This window comes from Diabrotica undecimpunctata, chromosome 1 (assembly GCF_040954645.1).
Source record: "Diabrotica undecimpunctata isolate CICGRU chromosome 1, icDiaUnde3, whole genome shotgun sequence".
Lineage (NCBI taxonomy): Eukaryota > Metazoa > Arthropoda > Insecta > Coleoptera > Chrysomelidae > Diabrotica > Diabrotica undecimpunctata.
Window position 1 is genome coordinate 14,727,958 of NC_092803.1, and position 22,964 is coordinate 14,750,921.

Below are 22,964 nucleotides of genomic sequence, written 5' to 3' on the forward strand. Positions count from 1 at the left end.
ATTCTCTCAACAATATTGTTATCATCAGCATAGGCACGGATTTGCACTGATTTATTATATATTGCATCTAGCTTAGCTGTCAATTTATTTGTTGTTATTCGGGTTAGTAGTTTGTAAAGGTGCGACAATAAGCTTATTGGTCGATAGTTTTCTATATTTGCGGCGTCCCCTTTTTTATGGAGTAGAATGACTTTCGCATTTTCCATGCTTTTGGTATTTGTCCTTTCAATAGGCATTTATGCAGTAATGCTCTCATTGCCTCTTCTAAAACAGTGCCCATTTTTAACATCTCTGAAGTAATTTTATCTTCTCCTGGTGTTTTCCCATTTTTCATTTGTTTTAGGGCGGCACTAATTTCTGATGTTATTATTTGAGGGAGATCCTCTGAGCCCACATTTAAGATATGTTTTGTTGGTATACCGGGGTTCGGAATAGTAGAAGTATACAGCTTCTCATAAAATTTTCGGATTTCTCTAACGATCTCTTCCTTATGCGAGTACTAGTCGTATTTTATCTTTATGATTTTATTTCTGCCAGTGGATTTACATGTTTTTAGTACTTTCATATTTTTATTGTTCTCTATGGTTTCAAAAATCTGGTTTGTTCTATAAGCTCTGAGGTCTTTTCGAATATTTTTCTTAACGCTTTTGTTGGGCGCTTTATAGTCCGGGTTATCTCTGTTCGTTTTTCTTCTTTTCTCTATCTGTCCTAGAGTCTCGGGTTTGAATTTAGCTTCTTTTTGTTTTCTTATTCTGCAACAAAGTTTCTTAGTGACTGTTTGTATGTCTTTAGTTATTTTCTCAGCTAGTTCATCTATATTCTTGTGCTCAAAGGTATTTGCTACTAGTTTCCGTGCTAATTCCTCTTGGTATTTCTCTTTATTACTGGTTAGAATATCTGCCGTCGGTAAAGGGTTTGTTGCTAATAGTTTTCGTCTTTCTCTCTTTACGTTAATACGTATATCGGCCCGAACTAGTCTATGGTCACTGCCGGTGTTAAATTTGTTCAGCAGCTAGATGTTTTTACATATTGATCTATCACTGGAAAAGATAAAATCTATTTCATTCTTAACCTGGCCATGTCTGACTACGCCATGTCCACTTTCTTTGTATTTGTTTTTTATAGAACGTATTGAGGCAAAACATTTTTTCGGTGGTTACGTAATTTGCTAATGTCTCTCCTCTTGTGTTTCTGTTGCCTAGATCGAAATGTCCTGTGTAGTCTGAGTCGCCTGGTATTCGCCGCCCTATTTTTGCATTAAAATCTCCTGTGATCATAACATAGTGTGTTTTTTCTAGGTCTTTAGCTCGCGTTGCAGCTAACTAATAGCTAAGCTAGATGCATACCAACTAGTGGAGCAAGCAGGCTTTCGTAAGGGTTTTAGCACTATCGATCACTTGCAAACAATCCGGACAGTTATTGAAAAAACAATAGAGTTCAGATTTCCAGAGTAGATTCCAAGATATGCTACCCTCCTTAAGAATATATACGATGATGCTACTTTTCACGTAAAAATAGATGATGATCTGGAAACTATGAAAATAGACCTTGGCAAAGGTGTGAGATAAGGCGACACCATCTCACCTAAGTTATTTACTTTGGCATTAGAAAATGTCTTCAAAAAACTAAATTGGGCCGAAAAGAGATTAAAAATAGATGAAGTATATCTTAAATATTTGCGTTTCGCAGACGACATAGTACTAAGAAGCACAGATATCCATGAACTAAAATCAATTCTACAAAATTTAAATCACAAATCGAATCAAATAGGATTAAAAATGAATCTCGACAAAACAAAGATATTAAGCAACAGCCTAGAAAACATCACTATAGATAACATTAATATAAAAAAGGTAGAACAATTTATATATATATATATATATATATATATATATATATAAATATATATATATATATAAATATATATATATATATATATATATATATATATATATATATATATCTAGGACATGCAATTAAAAACGAAAAGGAAAATCAAACCCTAGAAATTAAAAGAAGGACACAATTGTCATGAGCTGCTTTTGGTAAGTTGAGCTTTATTTTAAAAGACGGAAAAATCCCAATACACTTAAAACGAAAAACCTATGACACTTGTATACTACCAGTTGCAACTTATGCATTGGAAACTATGGCAATAACAAGAAAAATGGCAGATCAATTAAGAGTAACTCAACGGGTCATGGAGAGGGCCATGTTAAATATAAGCCTCAGAGACCAAATTCCTAACCGAAATACATCGAAGAACTAAAGTAATCGACATCATGGAAAAAATAGCGACATTGAGATGGCAATGGGTAGCACATGTAGCAAAACAACACACCAACAGATGGTCTCATAAAGTGACATTCTGGAGACCTCGAGAAACAAAAAGAAGCGTAGGAAGACCCAAAAAGAGATGGATAGACGATATAACAGCTGTAGCTGGAAAGCAGTGGATGAGAATTGCAAAAGATAGAAAAGCGTGGAAGTAATTTGAGGAGGCCTATGTCCAACAATGGATAAATTAAGGCTGAAGAACAGTTGTAAATTATGACATACGTATTACTTTTTTCAAAGCCAGATTAAACAGTATACAGGAGAAAGCGTCTCCCTGGCGCAGCCCGTTAATTGTTTTAAAGGTTCAGACAGTTCCCACTGAAGGTATGATAAAGTTCTGAGTAGTAAATTCTGACTTCTGAAGATAGAATTCATCTGTATGAATTCCGATCTTGACTGTTGGTTAGCCAAAAGGTATATATTTAGTATTTCATACTTACTGAGTACCGTGTACTTTGTTTTTTTTATATTGGGATATAATCTATACTCATTGCTGATACATGATATGCTTGACAATATTGTTTGTAAACTCTCTAAAACTAAACTGTCTACTACTAAAAAATAAACTACCACGTCGTCAGCATATCTAATATTATTTATATGCACTCCGTCGTGTAATATCTTAGCGAATACAATACAATTCACTGTTACATCCCTCTACATATTAGTTCTTTTGGTCCTTTTAATTAACTCGTAACTCCTTCAACTTCAGTTTGAAACTATGACAAGGTATTTCGAAACTATCGCCAGCATTCTAGCGGTATATACGGTATTTTAATTGCCTCTATTACATCAACTTCATGTACTTAGTGTTGAGAGCGGTGCGAAGTTACCGATTGAGCGAAATCGCGAAGTTAAAGTTTCTAACTGAAAAGTGAACACAAAACAAAACGTATGGTGTGCGATGTAGGAAATAAAATTGGAGTTTACAACAAACACACAAAGTGGAGTTCTAAACTAAACAAAATAGTTTTTAAACTTTGCATTATTTTTCGGTAGGGACTAGTTTAAAATTTTAGTAAGGGCTCTGCAAAGAAGCTTTTATTAAAAAAGTATATTCTTGCATATATGATAAAATCTTGTAAACGTAGATATACACAGACAGAGCGGAGCACTCTATTGCACTAGAGAAGTAGTCTTCTTCTTCTTACGGTGCTTAACCGTTTCGGGTATTGGCGATCAGCATAGCTATCCTAAGTTTACTTGCAGCTATTCGAATTAGTCCGGTTGTAGACATATTGAATCATTTCCTTAAGTTTTAAAGCCAAGATATTTTTTCTTCTCCCTGGTCCTCTCTTTCCAAATACCTTGCCCTGAAGAATAAGTTGCAATAAGCCATATTTGTGTTTATTTCTCATAACTTGGCTAAGATATTCTAATTTGCGCTCTTTGATTGTGTTAGTGATCTCGCATTCCTTGTCCATTCTACGTAGGATCTTAATATTAGTCTCAGGATTCACCCATGAAATTCGTCTGTATTGATGAGTCAAAAGAGACATCATCTTTGTGAACGCTGATCTTGCTTTTCCTATGCGTTGTTTGATTTCAGTAGATTGGTTCCATTAACTGTTTATGTTAGTACCAAGATATGTGTAGCTGTTTACCCTGTCTTTTTTGTGCATATTGAATGAATCGTGTTTTTGTTGTAATAGCTGTATTTCCGCGCATTGTTCTCTCAGCTGTGTGTCCTTAGCCATTCTGATTGCTTTTTTGATCTCTTTGTCTGTTCTTTTATATAATATCTTGTCCTGATCCTTGACCTTTCGCCTCTCCCATCATATCTAGAATCTCATTTGTCATCCACGGTTTTTTATTAATTTTTGGTGGTTTGGAGGAATTTTTCTTGTATGTCTTGTGAAACACTATGCAATTTTTCAAGCTCCTGGTCCATTAAATCCGTTTGAGCAACGCTATTCAAATTTCTATGTATATACTGTTTTACACTCTGTTCTGTGCGTTGATCTTTAACTAGCCTGATGTCGTATTTTGGGTTGACACTCCGTCGAATCTTCTTTAGTCTGACCCTCATTTTGCAATTTAGTGGGTTATGGTATGACTTGATATCGGTTCCTGAGTATGTCTTGACTGATGTAATGCTGTTACGGAATCTTTTATTAATCATAATGTAATCTCTTTGATTTCTGACTATGTGGCCAGAAGTATCTTGAGATGATTTCCACGTGTATAATGTTTTGTATGGAAGTTTGAAGTAAGTGTTGGTAATTACAAAAAACAAAATATTTAAGTAAGCTCTAAATACTTTTCTAAACAATAGTAACGTCTTATTTATAGTAATTTAGTTATTTATACTAAGGCCTCAAAGTTTTTAAGGTATTTACATCCCATCAGCTAACACATTGAAAACACTCTGTTAAAATAGTATTTGACCTATTATCTATTACGATAGCCATTAAAACTTCAATTTTCTAAGAAATAGTTCAAACATATAATATGTCCTTCAAATTCTTTTTTTATTGTAATATTATTTTGAAACCTTACGGATACCACTCAAGAATGCAAATATATAAAAATACAAATGATCCAAGATAAAATGGAGTCAATCAAATAAGCCTAAATATAAAACCTCGACTTCTCTTCGGTAAAACATTCTTAAAAGTGCATCGATAGAAGCGAAGTGAAACGTTATTCGCCCAGAGATGCCTAGACATGAAACAATATATAAATGTGTGTATATATATATATATATATATATATATATATATATATATATATATATATATATATATTGTTATGATATGTAAAATCGAGAAAAATATTGGGTTGATTAAAATATTTCAAAGTTCAAAAACATTAAAATAATTCAGATAAGTAGGATAATAACCAACAAACATTTCGAAGAAGGAAAGTTTTTAAATTCTTGGATTACCTGTACTAAACAAAATGTAAGCTATGCATAAATTATTTCTTTGTTATACTTGAGTGACCCGCATAATTTTAAGTGAAATCCAAAGACAATTGAACCGGGTTTTCCAAATACATTAATGCAGTGATTAGAGACAATAGAAGAGATTTTAGAAAGAGGTTTTTGTTAGTTTTTAAGAATTATAGAAAAATATTATTTGTAAATAAGTTTTAGGAAATTTTATAATTATAGGTAAAAATTTGTTTGTTATCGAAATGAAAAAATGGGGGAATTGTGACGAGTTTTGATTGGCGGAGATTGAAAAAGGTGGGATAGGTATGTAGGAATGAAAGTTTAGCTAGATTTAGGAGAGAGAAAAGATAATCAGTTGGTTTTCCAAAGCTGTAAGACGAACAGTGATTGTTCTCTGGCGGTTTCCGAGAAGTAGCAAGCAGTAGTGTTGAATGTTAGTGAGTTTTTGTGGAGTTAGTGTATCTGACAGAAGCTGAAGCAGCAAAATATTGTAAGTCATATTTTTCTACTTATATTCCAAGAGTCACTGTTCAGGCCAACGAGAGATTCAGTTTATCGTAAAGAGAAGATATTCCAAGAGTCATTTTTCACTCGGGCCAACGAGAGATTCAGTTTATCGAGAGGAGAAAGGCTATCATAATTTAAATGATTTGTGCTTTTGAAGGAGATCATTAAGGACGATATACTTGCAACAATCTGTTGTAAGATTGCTGATTACATAGGGAGCGGTTGAGAGGAGATAATATAGTCTACAAGGAACAAGGATTTGGACCACTCATCATCAGAGAGAGATATTTTTGTTTTCTGCAGTTTTTTCTTTTATTGATAACACAATTTTTACACTTAATTTAGAAAGGATATAAATATTTTGATTAGGAGAGTTAGAATAGTTTGGGATTTTGAGATTTCAAGTAATAGTGTTTGTACCATTAATTTTGATTGTTCACGTACGTAGAACAAAATTTTGAGAATCATTATATGAGATTTGTTTATTGAAAACTTTTGAGTGTGAATTATTTCATTATTTTTATTTCAATATATAGTGTTAGATCATATGTGTTTTTTATTATTCCGGTATTCTTTGGACCTTACCTTTCACATGTAATAGCATAGATATTGAAGCACGAATTTAACCCTGAGATAAAAGAATTAAAAATTGTGATAGAGTCATAATCATATCATTTAAATAATTTTAATTAATCAAAAAAATTAATTAGCTAATTATTGCTTGGCGCACCAAGACTTTAAATATCACAATAATATATATATATATATATATATATATATATATATATATAATAAAATGATTTATTTAAATTAGAAATGAGCTTGAAGCTGCAAATACGGCTTATGAGATGATATATGCTCTTTCATTATATTAGGTAAAATTATGGACACTGTACAAAAATGATATGAACACTGAAGCGTTTGAGCTCTGCATTACAAAACAATACGAATCATGGGTGCAGAGGATCGCCAATGCCGAATTATTATCACCAACAAAAAAATATGAACTTGTAGAATTATAAACAGAAATAAACATTATGTAATATATAAATAAAAATAAACTTGTGGAATTATATAAAAGGAAGCTGTTTTACCTATGGTACATTACGAGAGGCGATAAATTTCGATTAATTCAACTCATAATAGAGATGCTAAACCAATGGCCATCTATTTAGCATAACTTTCGGAACAAAAATGCCACCTAAAGAAGATCGAAGCGGAAACCAATAAAACAGTATTAAAAACTTCCTATATTTATAAAAAGAAAAGAGTTTTCCCACTCCTAGCTTATATGCAATGAAATACGTTAGTTAAAGGTAATGGATTTTCTAAAGGGCTATGAGTTATATCGACGCAAAACACAAGTTTACGTCTGAAATCAGTTGTACTAATCATCCTAAAAGTTTCAGCCGTTAAATTTCATTCTTTGGCGGTTCTTCGTTCAGGTTATTTCTACTCCAAATATTTTAATAGTTCAGTAAAGTGTGTTTCTTTTTTAATTAATCGTTATAGTTTTTAGTTTTAATTATTAGTTTAGTGACTTTTATATAGACAATAATTTTTGAAAACATTTTGTGCACTGAAATAATTTATTGGAATGTAAGGTGTGTATTTATTTTATTACATTTTTAATAAATTAAAATTTGATTTATGCTATTTTGTTAACTTAATAATAAAAATGTTGTTTTTAAATGGTATATAAAACCTAATCAAAAAAATTATAGCTTCACTTTTATTCGCTCCGTGCGTGACCATGGTAGAGGTACTTTGAAACGATGCCAGCGTACGTAGCGGCGAAATGTGACACAATTGGACCCACCTTTTTACGCATAAATTTTATCAAAAATGTGTGCAAATACATATTGCGTATTTAATTGTGCTAATAATAGCAAAAATAGTAAGTGTAGTTTTTATAGGTTCCCAAAGATTACATATAAATTAGAGAAAAGAAAAAGATGGATCCGTGCTATTAATATGAAAAAGTAAATATTACATAACTTCATTTTTATGCAATTGAAATAGGCAAAATTTAAATAATTTACCTTAAATAATATTTTATAAGGCTTCAAGCTAACTGGAGAGTGCCTGATGACTTTAGCTTTTATATCATAACTTTTACTATTACTGTTTTTAAATATATGCTCTTTCACGTGAAAAACTTGATTTGCCAGTACTAGATTTTTCCCTTTCTTTTCCGTTTATGGTTGAAAAGATATATTATGATGAATTCTGAGAAACCCAGTTTTTAATACTACATTTATTTTATACATAAACTGAAAAAATATAATTAAAAAGTTAATTATTAATAATTGTCAATTTCGGATGTATTTAACAATGTCAAACATATGTCATATGTTTAACCTGAAAATTGGTAGGTCCAAAACTGTCAGATGAAGGCGGTAGGATTATTATTGTTCATGCTCGGGGTGAAGCATAATTCGTGCCTGGGGCACTTACTATTTTTAAATCATGGACAAAAAGTGGAGACTATTACGTACTCCATCGTGGATTACCATACGATGAAATGAATAGCATAAAATGTTTAAAAGAAAAATTTAATCCTAATTCTCCAAAAAAAAAGCATATTGGTAATGGCTAATGTCTCTTATCATACTGTACTCTTAGAACCCATTCCAAATTTTTCCTGGAAGAAAGATGCACTGTTGAAGTGACTTGCTGAAAGAATTTTTTTTCATCCGGCAAAAACTACTAAGGCCGAATTATTTACAATTATAAAAATACATAAGCCACTTTGTAAAACATATTTAATTGATAAAATTCTAGCGGAACATGATATATTAACTTTTATTTTTGTTGGAAATGAGCCACAATTTTAATTTAAAATTAAATGTATTTAACGTTTCGATATCCACTTCGGAAATGGTTCTCAAAATATAAAACATTGATATCATAATTTTATAGTAAAATTGTGATTTATTCTCAATAAAAATAATAAATTTCTTTAAGATACCACAAGAAAATTGCTTCATTACCGTTTATATTAACATAATATATTTAACAAATTAGTAAACCTTAAGATTTACCATTAACCAGGAGTTTACCTATCTATACTATTTATTAGAAGTCCAATCGTTAGAGAGTTGATCTCTAAACATCACACGAACAGGCTGAATTTTGCAAAGAATATTAATTTTGGGACCCCAAAAAAGATGCAAAAAGGTTTACCACTTTTACCGTCGGGCTTCCCTAAAACCCACCTCGCGGGGGGTAAAAACGCAAAAAAAATCGATTTACGAAGAATCTGTTTCGAATCTGAAAAAATTGTTTCAAATAAAAAATGTAGCTGAGATGATTTTAAATAAACATGTTTATAAGCATTTTTTGTGTAGAATGAACCGTTCTCTTAGAAACAACGCTTGAAAGACCTTCGATTTTGCATGTCAATTACGCGCGCGAAATCAATGTTCAATATAATTTGTATCAGCTCGACGGTAAAAATTTGATATCTTTTGATTCAAATGTCTTATAGACAATCATTAAGATGCATTTTAAAGGCAAAGAGTGCAGCTTTCCTATGCAGTTTTTGTATTTTGCCGAAAATAAAGTCAATTTTTATAAAGGTGTTAAATAAATTAACGTATCTCGATTTTTGATCAATAAAATTGATCACTTTCATTGAACAATTGTAGTAAAATTTCCACTTTTATAGATCAATCTTTAAAACCCATGATATGAAATTTCAATTTTAAGTTGTGATAACAAATATGAGGCATTTGAAATATGAATAAAAAACGCAAAATTTAATATATTACATTACAAACGACTACACGTCACGGTAAATGCATTTAAGTAGACGGTTTTGGGTATAGTTTATTGCAGAAGTTTTGTTCTTTTGAAAAGCCTACTATTGCAATTAAAAAAAAATTTAGATCGTTTGTTGTGTGAAAGTTTAAATCTATCGTTTTTTAAGCATATTTCAAATGCCTTACATTTATTGCCAAAACTCAAAACTGTAAATTTCATGCTATAGGTTATAAAGGTTACACACTAGAAATCGAAACTTCATAGTGGCCAGTCAATGAAAGGGATATATTTTATTGATCTCATAAGAATCATAAAAAATGGCAAAAATCGCGCCACGTTTTTTTATTTAACATCTTTATAAAATCTGAGTTTATTTGCAGCAAAATATAAAAATTGCATACGAAAGCTGCCCTCTTTGCCTTTAAAATGCATCTTGATTGTTGTCTGTAGGTCACTTGAATCAAAAGATATCGAATTTTTACCGTCGAGCTGATAGAATTTTTATTGAACATTGATTTCGCGCGCGTAACTGACATGCTAAATCGACGGTAACTTAAAGTGTTGTTTCTAAGAGAACGGTTCATTCTACACAAAAAATGCTTATAAACATTTTTTTTACTTATCTCAGCTACATTTTTTATTTGAAACATTTTTTTCTACGGTGTACAGATTCCTTGTAAATCGTTTTTTTTTTTGCGTTTTTGCCCCCCTGTGGGGGTTCATAGGGAAGCTTATGGGTAAAAGTGGTAAACTTTTTTGCATCTTTTTTGGGATCCCAAAATTAATATTATCGGCAAAATTTAGCCTATTCGTATAATTTTTAGAGGTTCAGTGGCATTTTCATCTCTGACGACTGGAGTATAGGCAGGTATATCAAATTTATAATTTAATATTTGATGTATGATCACAAATTAAATCTTATTCATGTTAATATCCCATTGTTTAAATTTTATTTTGCAATTAAATTTTTATGTTATTTTTAACCCACTTCGCCTGGTCTATCATACGAAACCACAAATGTGTAGAACTTTTTCAGTTTTTACTTTAACCTTCCAGTGCATCGTTGCCAGTTAGATCTACGCAACTATTTACAAGCTCTTTAGAAAATTCATTACCTCTACCGTATAATTTAATGTCCATTTTTATGAAATTAAAAGTATTTTAACTAATTGATTCATGCGAAAATTTAATATTGTTATAACGTTACCAAAATAATAATATTCAGTTTTTATTTTATACCAAAAAGTAACCATTTTTAAAACTTATGTTTCCCTAGCAAATATCTAAATAAATCTTTAACGACCGTCCAAAGATTAAACTCCCACAACAGCTTTCCACAAACCACCGTTTTATTTGTTGACATAAAATCTTTCATTCGAATGCTCTGATGAAATACAAGTCACGATTTGTTTGTTTTAGGTACGGATTCATCAGAGAGGTGCAATCCAAATATAAAGTAAGTGCTGTTTTTATATGTTTTAAAAAGTGCGTGTGTATTTGTGTCGTTTGTTTTGATAGCGATGTTCATGGTTTGACGAGGTAGTAAAAGAATGTGGGTTATTGTAAAACTCGTATTTGTACATAATATGTATCTAGTTTGAATCAGTGGATTTTAAGGGGATGTATATGATAAATTTTTATTTTATGAGGTTTAAATAAACTTGAAATAAACATGAGAATTTACATTTGCCAAAAATTTTATTTAGGTCTCTGTTATTTATTTACTTCTATATGTTATTATTTTATTTTCTCATTATTATTTCGATCTGTGGATAGATAAACTACTTCAGCGACCAAGAAGCAGCCTACCCAAGCTAAGGTGTGAGGTAAACGTACCGATAGCTGTATGGCCACAGGGTTATATGTGATCGTGAGACCAGAATCTCCATAGAGAACCAGGCAAACTCCATTGTATAAAGCCTTCCCCTAGTAATGCGGGGCTTTGTGAAGGGTTCACCAACCTTTTCCTAGCTACTCGTGGGAACAACAAGAGTATACAACAAAAAAACCAAATCCCGAAGCTGGACCAAAACGTTTACCTCAGCCTGAAGCCGCAATTGAGAACGGATAGCAATATTCACCTCCAATCTAGGCCCAAGCGGAGGCTGGACAAAAACGTTCCCCTCAGCCTAAAGCCGGAGTTGAAGATGGGCAGCAATGTTCATCTTCAAGCCCAAACTTTCCTTACGTACGTGGATGACACTTTTGTCATCTGGACATATGGAGAAGAAAAACTAAAGGTATTTTTAGAACATATCAGTACTATACCATAGAATTCAGTTTACTATGGAACTAGAAGAAAACTAACAACTACCAGGATGGACACAAAGGATATAAAGTATGCCGAAAATCAACAGATACCGACAGATACTTAAACTCTGAGTCACATCACCACCCTGCACAATTACATTCAGTTATTAAAACCGTGATTACAAGATCCGAAAGACTGAAATGAAGAACATAAAAATGAAGAAATTCATAGTATGAAATTAGCATTTAAAAACGGCTACTCAACATACACCATCAAAAAAACCCAGAATGCTCACAGAAGAATAAAAGACCCAACAGAAGACATCCTACTATACGTAAAGGGTACAACAACGGGTATATTTAATACCGACAGAAAAATCTCAACTATTTTACCATCCGCAAAAATAAAAATATCGTTACAAAATTAAGGAGTTTACGAGATTCCATGTGGAGACTGCGAAAAATCGTACATCAGACATACCAATCGAATAAGCCATGTTAGACAAAAAGAACATCGAAAGGAGAGAAAAAACGACGTTCCTTGCAAAACATGTCTCAAATACAAGACATACAATAAACCTAAACCAAACGATGCTAGCTTACATTGAAACTAAAAGAAAACGTGAAATCAGAGAAACTATGGAAATTTGAAAAAAAAACCATTAATCTAAACCAAAAGATGATGCTCAAAGGCTTCCAATAACATGGAAAACAATCTACCTATACACGTACAGGGCAATCACAAGAAGCGCAGTCAAGGACCCATCGAGAGAAGATCGCTAAAATCCACGATATAATTAACGGCTTTGAGCTTTGAGTCAGCTTACTTCAAGCACCAGTAAGTGCGTTACTATTTGACTTGATAATAGCAATCGCAACTTTGCCAAAACGTTGACAAAACAATGGTTTTTATCATACAACGCGTAGTCAAAACCAGAAAACCGCAGAAAGTATAAATACGGGGTGATTGATTAGTCTGATAAAGCTCAGTAGATCCGTATCTATGGTATCTATATATATATAGTTGACTCGCGTTATCACGAGTCCTCTACAAACTCTCTTTATATTTCGAAATAAATCAATACATTTTTATGTACTTGGTAATGCGAAAATCATTGCTATATAACAAAACGATGCATTAATTCGAACTCGTCGGCGTCCAACACTCGACCATTCAAAGTTGCAGAGACAAAGAGGCGGAAAGATTGTAGTAGGTACAGTTCAAACTTGTATCAACGCGTCTTTGTTTTTGTTATAATTAATTTGACTATATATTTAACACACACTTCTCACGAATTGGTTTGTTTAGTTATTAGTTATTGTTACTCTTTCGTTGGTATACAGATTAAAATTTTGTTAGTCATGAGCCCTAGAAAGTATAAATGTTTGATTGCTGAAAACAAGAAGTTAGTCCAAAAAATAGAGGAAGGTAAGAAGAAAAGTAATGTTGCAAAAGAATTTAAGATTCCTCTGTGTACTCTCTCAACCATAATAAAGCACAAGGAGAAAATTAATGCTACTCAAACTGCTGGAGTACGGAAAAGAACTACTAAAGGTGAATTTCCTCGTCTGGAAGAAAGTCTGGTCATTTGGCTTAGATAGTGTAGAGAAAAAAGTGTCTATTAGCGGAAACTTGCTGAAGGAAAAAGCAAAAGAATTCGCGTCTACTCTAAGCATCAAAAAGTTTGCGACAAGTGAATGGTGGCTTACAAATTTCAAAAAGAGAAATGAAGTTGTATTTAAAAAAGTTTGTGGGAAAAGTGGAAGTGTTGATGATGTAGTTTGCTTAGATTGGCACGGTAAATTAAAGACCTTGATTGAAAACAATGATGCCATCGTTACTATGATGCCAAGGCGCCTACTTTTAAAGATGAAAAATGTTATGGGGGAAAACATAGTAAAGAGAGGTTGACAGTTTTACTTGCAGTAAATATGGACAGATCGGAAAAACTTAAACCCTTAGTAATACGAAAAGCAATGAAACGTGCTACGGATTATCATGCTAACAAAAAAGCTTGGATAACGACAGAACTTTTTAACAATTGGCTTTTAACAGTTAATGGGGACATAAAAGTCACAAGCGGAAAATTTATTTTTTGCCATATCCACAACAGTCCTCCTACATTGTCCAACGTGGAAGAAATATTAAGCTCGTTTTAGAATCTCTCAACAAGCAGATAACTGCAAATATCACGGTTATGACAGCCATTTTACTGATTGACAGGGCATGGAGAGCTGTAACAACCCTAACAATTCTCAACTGCTTTAAAAAACCTGGTTTCTTAAAAAAAGATCAGGAAAATCTTAAAATACTTATGGATGATGAAGAACCAGCAATAAAACCATTAGTTGACATCAGCGGTGTGAGTTTTTCTGACTTTGTTCAAGTGGATGAAGATGTTGCTGTATTAGGTTTACTAACCGATGGCGAAATTTTATCTGCGACAGATACGAATGAAAACAATAACGATGAAGATAAGTACAATACATCAGAACCTTAGGCAGAGGTGTCAGTTAAGAAAGCATGATCCTTCGATACCCTACAAACCTTCTGTCTACAAAACGAAAGTGATAAAAAAGCATTTCAGGCATTTTTCTCTCAAAACAAATTATTGAGCAGTATGAGCAGCAGCAATGTGCTTTGAAGAAAAACAGTATAATACAGTTCTTTCAAAAGATTGATTAATTCACATTATGAATACATACATATATGTACACAAATGTACCTCTAAACTTTTGTCATCGTTATAGAATAGCTTCTTCTTCTTAACATGCCATACACCAAAGTGCGTAGGCGACTATCTCATTACTAGAATTCTGTTCTTGGCGGCGTGACACAGCTCGCCTGTATTGTGTATTCCTGTCCATTCTTTAATATTCCTTAACCAGGATAATTGTTTGCGGCCGGCTCCTCTCCTACCTTCGATCTTCCCTTGTAGGATTAACTGTGGTATTTCATATTTTGCTCCTCTCAATATGTGCCCAAGGTAACCAATCTTGGGTTTTTTAATTAATTCAAAGAGTTCTCTTTCCACGCTGGCTCTCTTAAGGACGTCATCGTTTCGAACTCTATCCACCCAAGGTATGCGCATCATTCTTCTCAATGACCACATTTCAAATGCTTCAAGTTTGTTGATAGATATTTTTTTCAAGGTCCACGTTTCCATGCCATAAAGCAAGATGGACCATATGTAGCACTTGACCATTCTGTAGCGTATTTCGAAATTTCGAAATTTATAGAATAGCAGTTAATGAATATTAATTGATCAATACTTAATAATTCGAAGTTTATTTTAAAATATATTCAATAGATATTAAAAGCCTATTTTAAATTCCTCGGATACAGCTTTGATGGGAATAAAATTCGCTAAAATTGTTCGAATTCACGAGACAACTTACTATTGTTTTAATTTACAAAAAGCCCAAGCGTGGCTCGTTATGTGTGAAATAGAGTTGGGCTAAACTTGTTTCTTTTATAGATTCGATTTTTGGATATAGAACTTACTAGCGGACCAACTCGACATCGAGTTTTTTAAATGAAATTTTTATTTTGCGAGAAAAATTAAGAGATCAATACAAACAATATAAGCAAGAATATACATAACATTCATCAATAATAATGCAAGTAAAAAAAAGTGATTATGGAAGTCGACCTCAAAACCGGAATGCAATTTTTAGTTCATCAAATGTCGACATGGATATCATTTAGCAGTTAATTTTGCATGCTGATCACGAATCCGGTGTCAGATTTGCTCTATCTTGACGTTTTATGCGTGTTTCGGGTCATTTCCGGTTTCGGATCGCAACCGGAAGTACATATTTAGATTCGTCTCGACGAGACCTTTCGATCCATATATACATTGTGGGGTCTAAAACTTAAAGTAAATTTTAACTTCCGGTCATCTCAAAACCGGAAGTGAATTTTTGTACCAAAAGTATATCTTGACAATCTCATACGTAATACTAATAATATTTCGAAAAAATATTTTAATTATCTAATCTGGTTTTTGAGTAAAGTGGTGGACAAGAAAAGGGCTTAGCGTTTTAGTATATAAGATACCCAAATTATTAAAGTCCAACACTCGAAAGTGTCGTAGATTCATTAAAGTAATTTAATTTATTTGTTGGTATATCGTTTTTGGTATTTTGAAATTAAACTTCTATACTGGCATTGTATTACTTTTTCTCCATACTAAAATGTTGAGGCGAACGTCACGAAAGTAGCGCCACGAAATAGTTAGAAGAGGCCGTTTACGTGACGAGGATAGTTCGTTATACAACATGTAAATTTTGTCATTTTTGTTAAAATCTATAAAAAATATATACCAAATAATAATAAATAAGTAATAAAATTATCTTATTCAATTTTAAAAATATTATTTAGCCCGGCATTACATGCGCCAAAAAACCGTATAATCGACCGTATACATAGTTTTGGTTTTATTTAATAAAAAAACAAGTAGAACTTAAATTTCAACTAAAAATCTTTTATTTTAAACTTACGTTACAATTTTCATTTATTATTGGCTTTTATAGCATTTAGTACAAAAGTTGGAAGTATGTTCTAGGCATATATACTTTTGACACTGTACGCATCTTCGTTTTTGTGTTCTTTTTCGACGAGCAAAAATTACATCGGCCTGGAACGTCATACTGGCTATGTAACGAAATATTTTGCCTACCACACAGGGTATTATTATGGGGGTTGAAAATTGGGGTGGAGATAGGCAAGCAAAATAAACGATACTTATGCGAACGGCACTCAGAGTTTATTTGGAGTAGCTGGGTCTTGGATAAGTGAATGGCGAGGGGGTTGGATTTAGGCAACTACACAAATGAAACAAAGGAGTACTTACATGAATCTCCTGGAACAAATGGACAAACAAAACAACAGGAAGGTTGTTTTGTTTGTCCATTACTACCAACAGTAACTACCACAAAACTACTTATTTTCCATAACAAAGAAACAATAAAAAAACATTTACGAATCTGAAGAAAATTCCGACTAGTATAGTGACTAATATAGTTAACCTTTTAAAACTATAAGTTTTAAAAGGTTAACAGACAAACATACATAGATACATGTCTTCCCTTATGTCTTAATTAATTTCTTTGGTTCATTTATCATGACAAATAGATGTTAAGTTTGTCTAATCAAAGGCTGGTAACTATACCATTCGATTGGATATAGATCTCGTTTATAACTGACTTACAATTTTCCTGGTCTACAATAATGTTTTCTTCAATTATATTAGAGAAACTAACATACACCTTTTTTTTCTCAGACAAAACGGGAAAGTCTTCAGTACTTGGATGCTCTATATCTTGGCTTTTCACATGGTACCATGTCAATATTTTTAATCGTCTACCGATTATAACTTCCTTTTCTCTCTGTATTATAATCTGTTTGATTATAATATGTTGTTCTCGTTCTCATTACTCGTTTTCCATTCCTTGTGTGACGTAATTCATATCAGTTTTCTGGTTTAATTTAAGAGATAAGCTGCTGAAATGGATCATTAAAAATAATGGCATATGCTGACGACATAAACATTGTAGACAGCAAAATAGACCGTATTTAAGTAATGTACGGGGATAATTTTGACCATTAAGTTATTAAGAATTAACCCCAAAAACGGGGATAATTTTGATACCAATTAGATATTGATAGATGGGGACAATATAGAGAGAAATGAAAACTACAAGTCAGGACAAATAATTCAATTTTAAACGAACTAAAGGTCAGCAGACTACTATCCAGCAAAGTTTATCTTCAACAATTAAAATACTTTGGCCATGTTCTAAGAACACACACAGAAAACATGGAAAGTTTTATTATTCACGAAAAGGTAGAAGGCCTAAGATCACAAGGAGGATTCTCAACAAAAGAAAAAAATAGATAGAGATCTGTGGATACGGGCAATACACGACATCACGATAACCACTACACTCCTTCCGGGGGGACAGGAGGGAAGAGAGACGGTTGCGAGACATGGTACCTAACACTAAAAGAACAACAAAGCCTGCTTACCTTTGAAAAAAAATATTAAGAAAGATTCTAACAAAATCCTGAGGGTAATTGGAAGATTCACTTAAAGGCAGAAATTAGAAATCTCTTTACCTCTAATAACAAGGATAGTCAGATCCCGGAGACTTGCCAGAATGGATCATATCCTGAGAAGCAGTAATGAGAGAACTACCAGAAATATAGCTGTAAAGCTCTCACTGGGTCATCTGCGACAAAGACCGGTTGACAACATTAAAAGGGACCTCCATAAGCTCAATGAATCTGCACTATTGGAAGGAGATGTAACGGACTTCAAAACGTGACGAGGCATATGGAGGGAGACTAAAATTCTTAAAGGGTTGTATGGCCATCAGAAGTAAGTAAGTAATGAATAGACTTCGGCAAATATGCATATTGCATATTTTGCATATTGTGCATATTTTATGCAAATATTTCATATTTTGGCATATTTGTATAAAAGTTTGCATAAAGTGCATAAAAGTTCAGATTTTTATACTGTATTTGAAAATTTTTAAACATACCAATTTATTTCAATTCTTGTATAAAATTTTGTAGTCATTTTAATCAAGAAATGATCTAAGTACGTAATCTCTACAGGTACAAAACATTTACAATTTCAAAGAAGATCATTTTAAGTAGCCCTCAACATTCTTAGAAAGTCTCGGTCACTGAGGCATTCAGTTATTGGATAATCGCTAAGGGTTCGCTCATTTGCATTTTATGATCTAATCCCCAAATCTATCTACAATTTATTGTATCTTAACAGCAGGTAAACGGCTAATAGTTTTGTTCCTAATTTAGGGATTTTCCAAAATCTCCCAGTTTATTGAATTAGGTACCTAAACATTTCTAATTTGATGCTCAGATTTGTAAATCATTTTTGTTTTGATATTCAAAGCGTAAACACTCGTTGTGCGTAACAAAAAGGAAGATTGTGATTTTATAATGCCTAAAACAACCAGTGCTTCAACTTGGATTAAACCTTATAAAGAGCTATCTATGGATATGGGAAAAATCTACTGTTCAGTCTGTGGCAAAATTGTAAGTATCTAATATTTTCTATTAAATATCTAATATTTCATACATACAGGGTGTTTCCAAATGACACTTACAACGTTTGACTGTAGATACTTCTCGAAAAATTGAACAAAACGATATAGTTAATGAGGGGTCAAACTTATTTACTTTTCGAGATACAGGGTGTTAAAATTAAAAAAAATTAAATTCTTTTAGTTAATAACAACAATAACTTTAAAACCAATAAACGTATTTACTTGAAATTTAGTACTCGTAGGTTGTTTTTAAATGAAAAATAGCTTCCTTTAGTGAGAAAAAATTGTCCATGGTACAATACAATGGTGTGTATTTAGAAAAAATGTTCACCTTTACTTTTTTTTATGAAGTCAGCTATTCTAAAACACAATTATTTTTATTGTAATTGAATTAACAAAAAAAAACTTTTGTTGAATTTTAAAATAAGTTATATGATGTACTAATATTTAGTAACAAAAACTAATTTGTGGATTAATACTGCATTTAAAACACTTAGCGAGTGTTTTTTTTTTCCAAACCAGTTATTTGATTAACCAAAAACACCTTGTATATTTTTATATTTTAAAGGTTGGGTTAAAATAAAGGTTTTTATTTTTATTTATAGATAGCATGTGAGAAGAAATTTCAGATAGACCAACATGTGAGAACTGCTTCACACATTGCAAAAAAAGGAAAAATAGGAGGAAAACATCAAACTTCAATGGCTAAATGTTTCCAATCTACTTCAAAAAAATTAGATGAGCAAGAAACTTTTAATGAAGACTTGTGTCGCGCATTAGTGTCTGCAAACATACCGCTTTCAAAATTAGCAAATGTAAATTTTAGTTCGTTTCTAAAAAAATATTGCAAACTTAATGTTCCAAGTGATCGGTCTCTAAGAAGAAATAATGTGAACGGGCTATACTCGTCGGTGTTAATTAATATTAAGGAAGAAATTGCAGATAATTATTTTTACATATCTGTAGACGAAACCACTGATTCCTCAGGAAAGTATATTGCTCATTTATTGATTGGTGTTCTTAAAGAAGATACCTTACCAAAATCTCATCTTATTTCATGCCAGCAACTTGAGAAAACAAATGCTTTAACAATTTCGCGTGTTATACAAGAAACATTAGCAACTTTTTTTCTTCCGACAACTATTCCTTCTAATAAATTACTGCTTATTTTATCGGATGCTGCTCCTTATATGGTGAAAGCAGGACAAAATTTAAAAATATTTTTCCCAGATTTAATACATGTTACTTGTGTAGCGCATGGATTAAACAGAGTTGCAGAGGAAATACGAAAAAAGTTTCCTCTTGTAAATACCATGATATCCAGTGTTAAAAAAGTATTTCTTAAATCTCCTATAAGAATTCAACTTTATAAAGAAATGCTACCTAACATTCCTCTTCCACCACAACCTATTTTAACGCGATGGGGAACATGGTTAGAAGCAGCTAATTTTTATGCAGATCATTTTGTTAAAATAAAGAACATAATTGATACGTTAACAGATGAAAGTTCCCAATCTCTTTTGGATTCTAAACAAACTTTTCAGAGTAACTTGCTTCAACAAGAACTTTCATTTATAAAATCAAATTTTAGTTTTGTTCAAAAAACAATTACTCAGTTAGAATCACCAAAACTGTCATTGTTCGAAAGTACAGCATTAATAAAAGAATTTGCGTCATGTTGTCGGAACGTTAGAGGTAATATTGGAAAAGATATTTTAAAAAAATTTGAAGCTAATATGGAAAAAAATAAAGGTTACCATATTCTTTCTGAAGTAGTCAGTATTCTAGCTGGAAATATTTCGGAAACAATTAATTTAGAACCAAATGTTTTGGTTAGTTTGAAAAATGCTCCCGTTACATCAGTTGATGTTGAACGAAGTTTTTCCATATATAAATATATGTACTCAGACAGAAGCCACAAGTTTTTGTTAGAAAATTTTGAACACCACTTGGTCATTTATTGTTACCATAATTCTAAATAAGTTTATTCATACTTAAAAATGATGTAGTTACTTAAAATAAATGTAAATCTTAATGAATAGTAGGAAATATTTAGTTATGCACACTTTTTTTTTTTAAATAAAATTGTTACTATTTTACGATTTTTTTATTTATTTGTATGCATATTTTGTAAAATATTTGCATATTTTCGGGTAAACACGTGCATATTTATGCGCATATTTTCTACATTTTTATTTGCATATTTGCCGAAGTCTAGTAATGAATCATTATTTAATTCATTATTTCCAAAATTGACATAGATGAAAACGGATTTATATTTAATAAATTAAACATTAAATCCAAATGGGTCGATTCCCACTTTGTATCATTCCTACTGAACAATTCGTTTAAGATCGACCCATCTCTAATATGAAATGAATGTATGAACAAAGAGAATAGGTTTTTTAAAAAAGCCACGCTATCTTTGAATATTGGTTAATCAAACGCTGGTCGGCGGTGATAAAACAAACGAGAATAGGTTTCATTTTTGGCATAAATGTGTAAAATTAGTGTATTGTTTCGGCTATCAAAACTGACTGGAATTGAAAGAATTAGAACTCCACATAATTATATTTAGTTTATTCATTTTAGAGTTGACTACATGACATTATTTTTATCGTAGTACTTTTAACTTTTTCATGTTAAATCTGAGCATTTTTATATTTTAAAGGGTAGAATCACGTGTCCGTCGTTTGTATTTTCGAATTAGGTAAAAAAATAAGAATAAGACTTACTCACAATCAATTTATTCTACCATCAATGACCGGTTTCGCATACTAAAATTTGCTATGCATCTTCAGGTCAACAATACATGGTAAAGTAAATGCTAAAAATATAAATAAAAACCCTATCGGGCTACATTGCAGAACGTTTACGGAATTAATATTCCATCATCAGTGCTATCTGGATGTACATGTTTGAAGCCACTAAATATATGGGAAAAACCCTTTAAATGTAATTTGATTAACTTTGAGTAACATCAGTGATAATTAAAAACTATGATGTTTAAGTTACAAAAAGAAATGATTACATGGCAACGTATGACTCCACTGGGGTTGCTAGTTCTTAGACCGAAGTGTCTGTGAGAACCTGTTGCTATCAACAAGTATTATTTCTGGTTTGTTTGTTATTTTATTTACAGTTCACGTTTCGTGCATGGTTGACAGTAAAAGAACATATTTGCTAGTATTGGGCTTGTGTGATACTAAAGTTGCTTTTTCATTGTATGCTGACAATAAAGTATGTACTCTTCTATCTGTATCTATTTCTATCAATTCCTTTGATACATCTTTTTTATTTTTCGTTGAAGTTCCAACGACAGTAAGTTTATAAGGATTGGTCAATAACTTCTCAGGCAAAGGAATATGGGTCACCAATTATAAATGGTAATATTCCTAATTGTTCCGTGTATTGATTTTGTCAATGATTTAACATAATAATCCGCTAATGGCAACTCATCTGTTTTTGTGGATTTTCCGATATAAGGTGCAACATCTACTAAATATTTCGTAGACACATCACACAACAGAACAAATTTTAGTCCATATTTAGCCGGTTTGTTTGGTATGTACATACGAAACGCGCAGTGGCCACGAAATCCTACCAGCAGTTCGTCTATAGTTACATATCTACCTGGTTTATACAAGGCTTTGTATGCCTCTGTGAACTTATTCCAGATGTCATCTATTGGTGCAAATCTAGATTATTGTTTACTTTTATCGCATGTGTTAGTGTCATCAAAAAGTGAGCAAGCTGTCAGAAATTTAAAACGCCTTTGACGCATTGTTGCTTTATATCTCGTATCACAAAAGATAGTATTTAACATGGTGTCCAAGTGATGTTCTTCCAAAACTCCTGCTAAAATATATAATCCAACCTAATGATTTTAGTTCTTCCAAATTTGTTTCTGAAACAAAAGCTGGCTTCCTATCATAATTTTGTCTTGCGGAGCGAATCTTTTGATTAGTGTATTCTACTGTTATATTCAAAATATTGTCTGAAAAAATATTTGAAAGACGCATATTGGATCAAGTATATCTCATAATTGCGGCAAAGGTTTTGGTTTTACATATATATTATTCTTTGAAAAAGTTTTTCTTTTCCCCGTGCCGGTTGGTTTGGACAAACA

General features: G+C 32.1%; 1 protein-coding gene across 4 annotated transcripts in view; it reads left to right on the forward strand.

The window, feature by feature from the left end:
* Positions 1-22,964, forward strand: part of rdgC (retinal degeneration C) — a 445,875-nt gene that overhangs the window by 330,565 nt on the left and 92,346 nt on the right. For all 4 annotated transcript variants that reach the window (XM_072536987.1, XM_072536994.1, XM_072536978.1 and 1 more), the window contains one exon: positions 10,925-10,961. In XM_072536987.1, the coding sequence (XP_072393088.1) occupies positions 10,925-10,961 (37 nt within the window). The remainder of the gene's footprint in view (positions 1-10,924; positions 10,962-22,964) is intronic.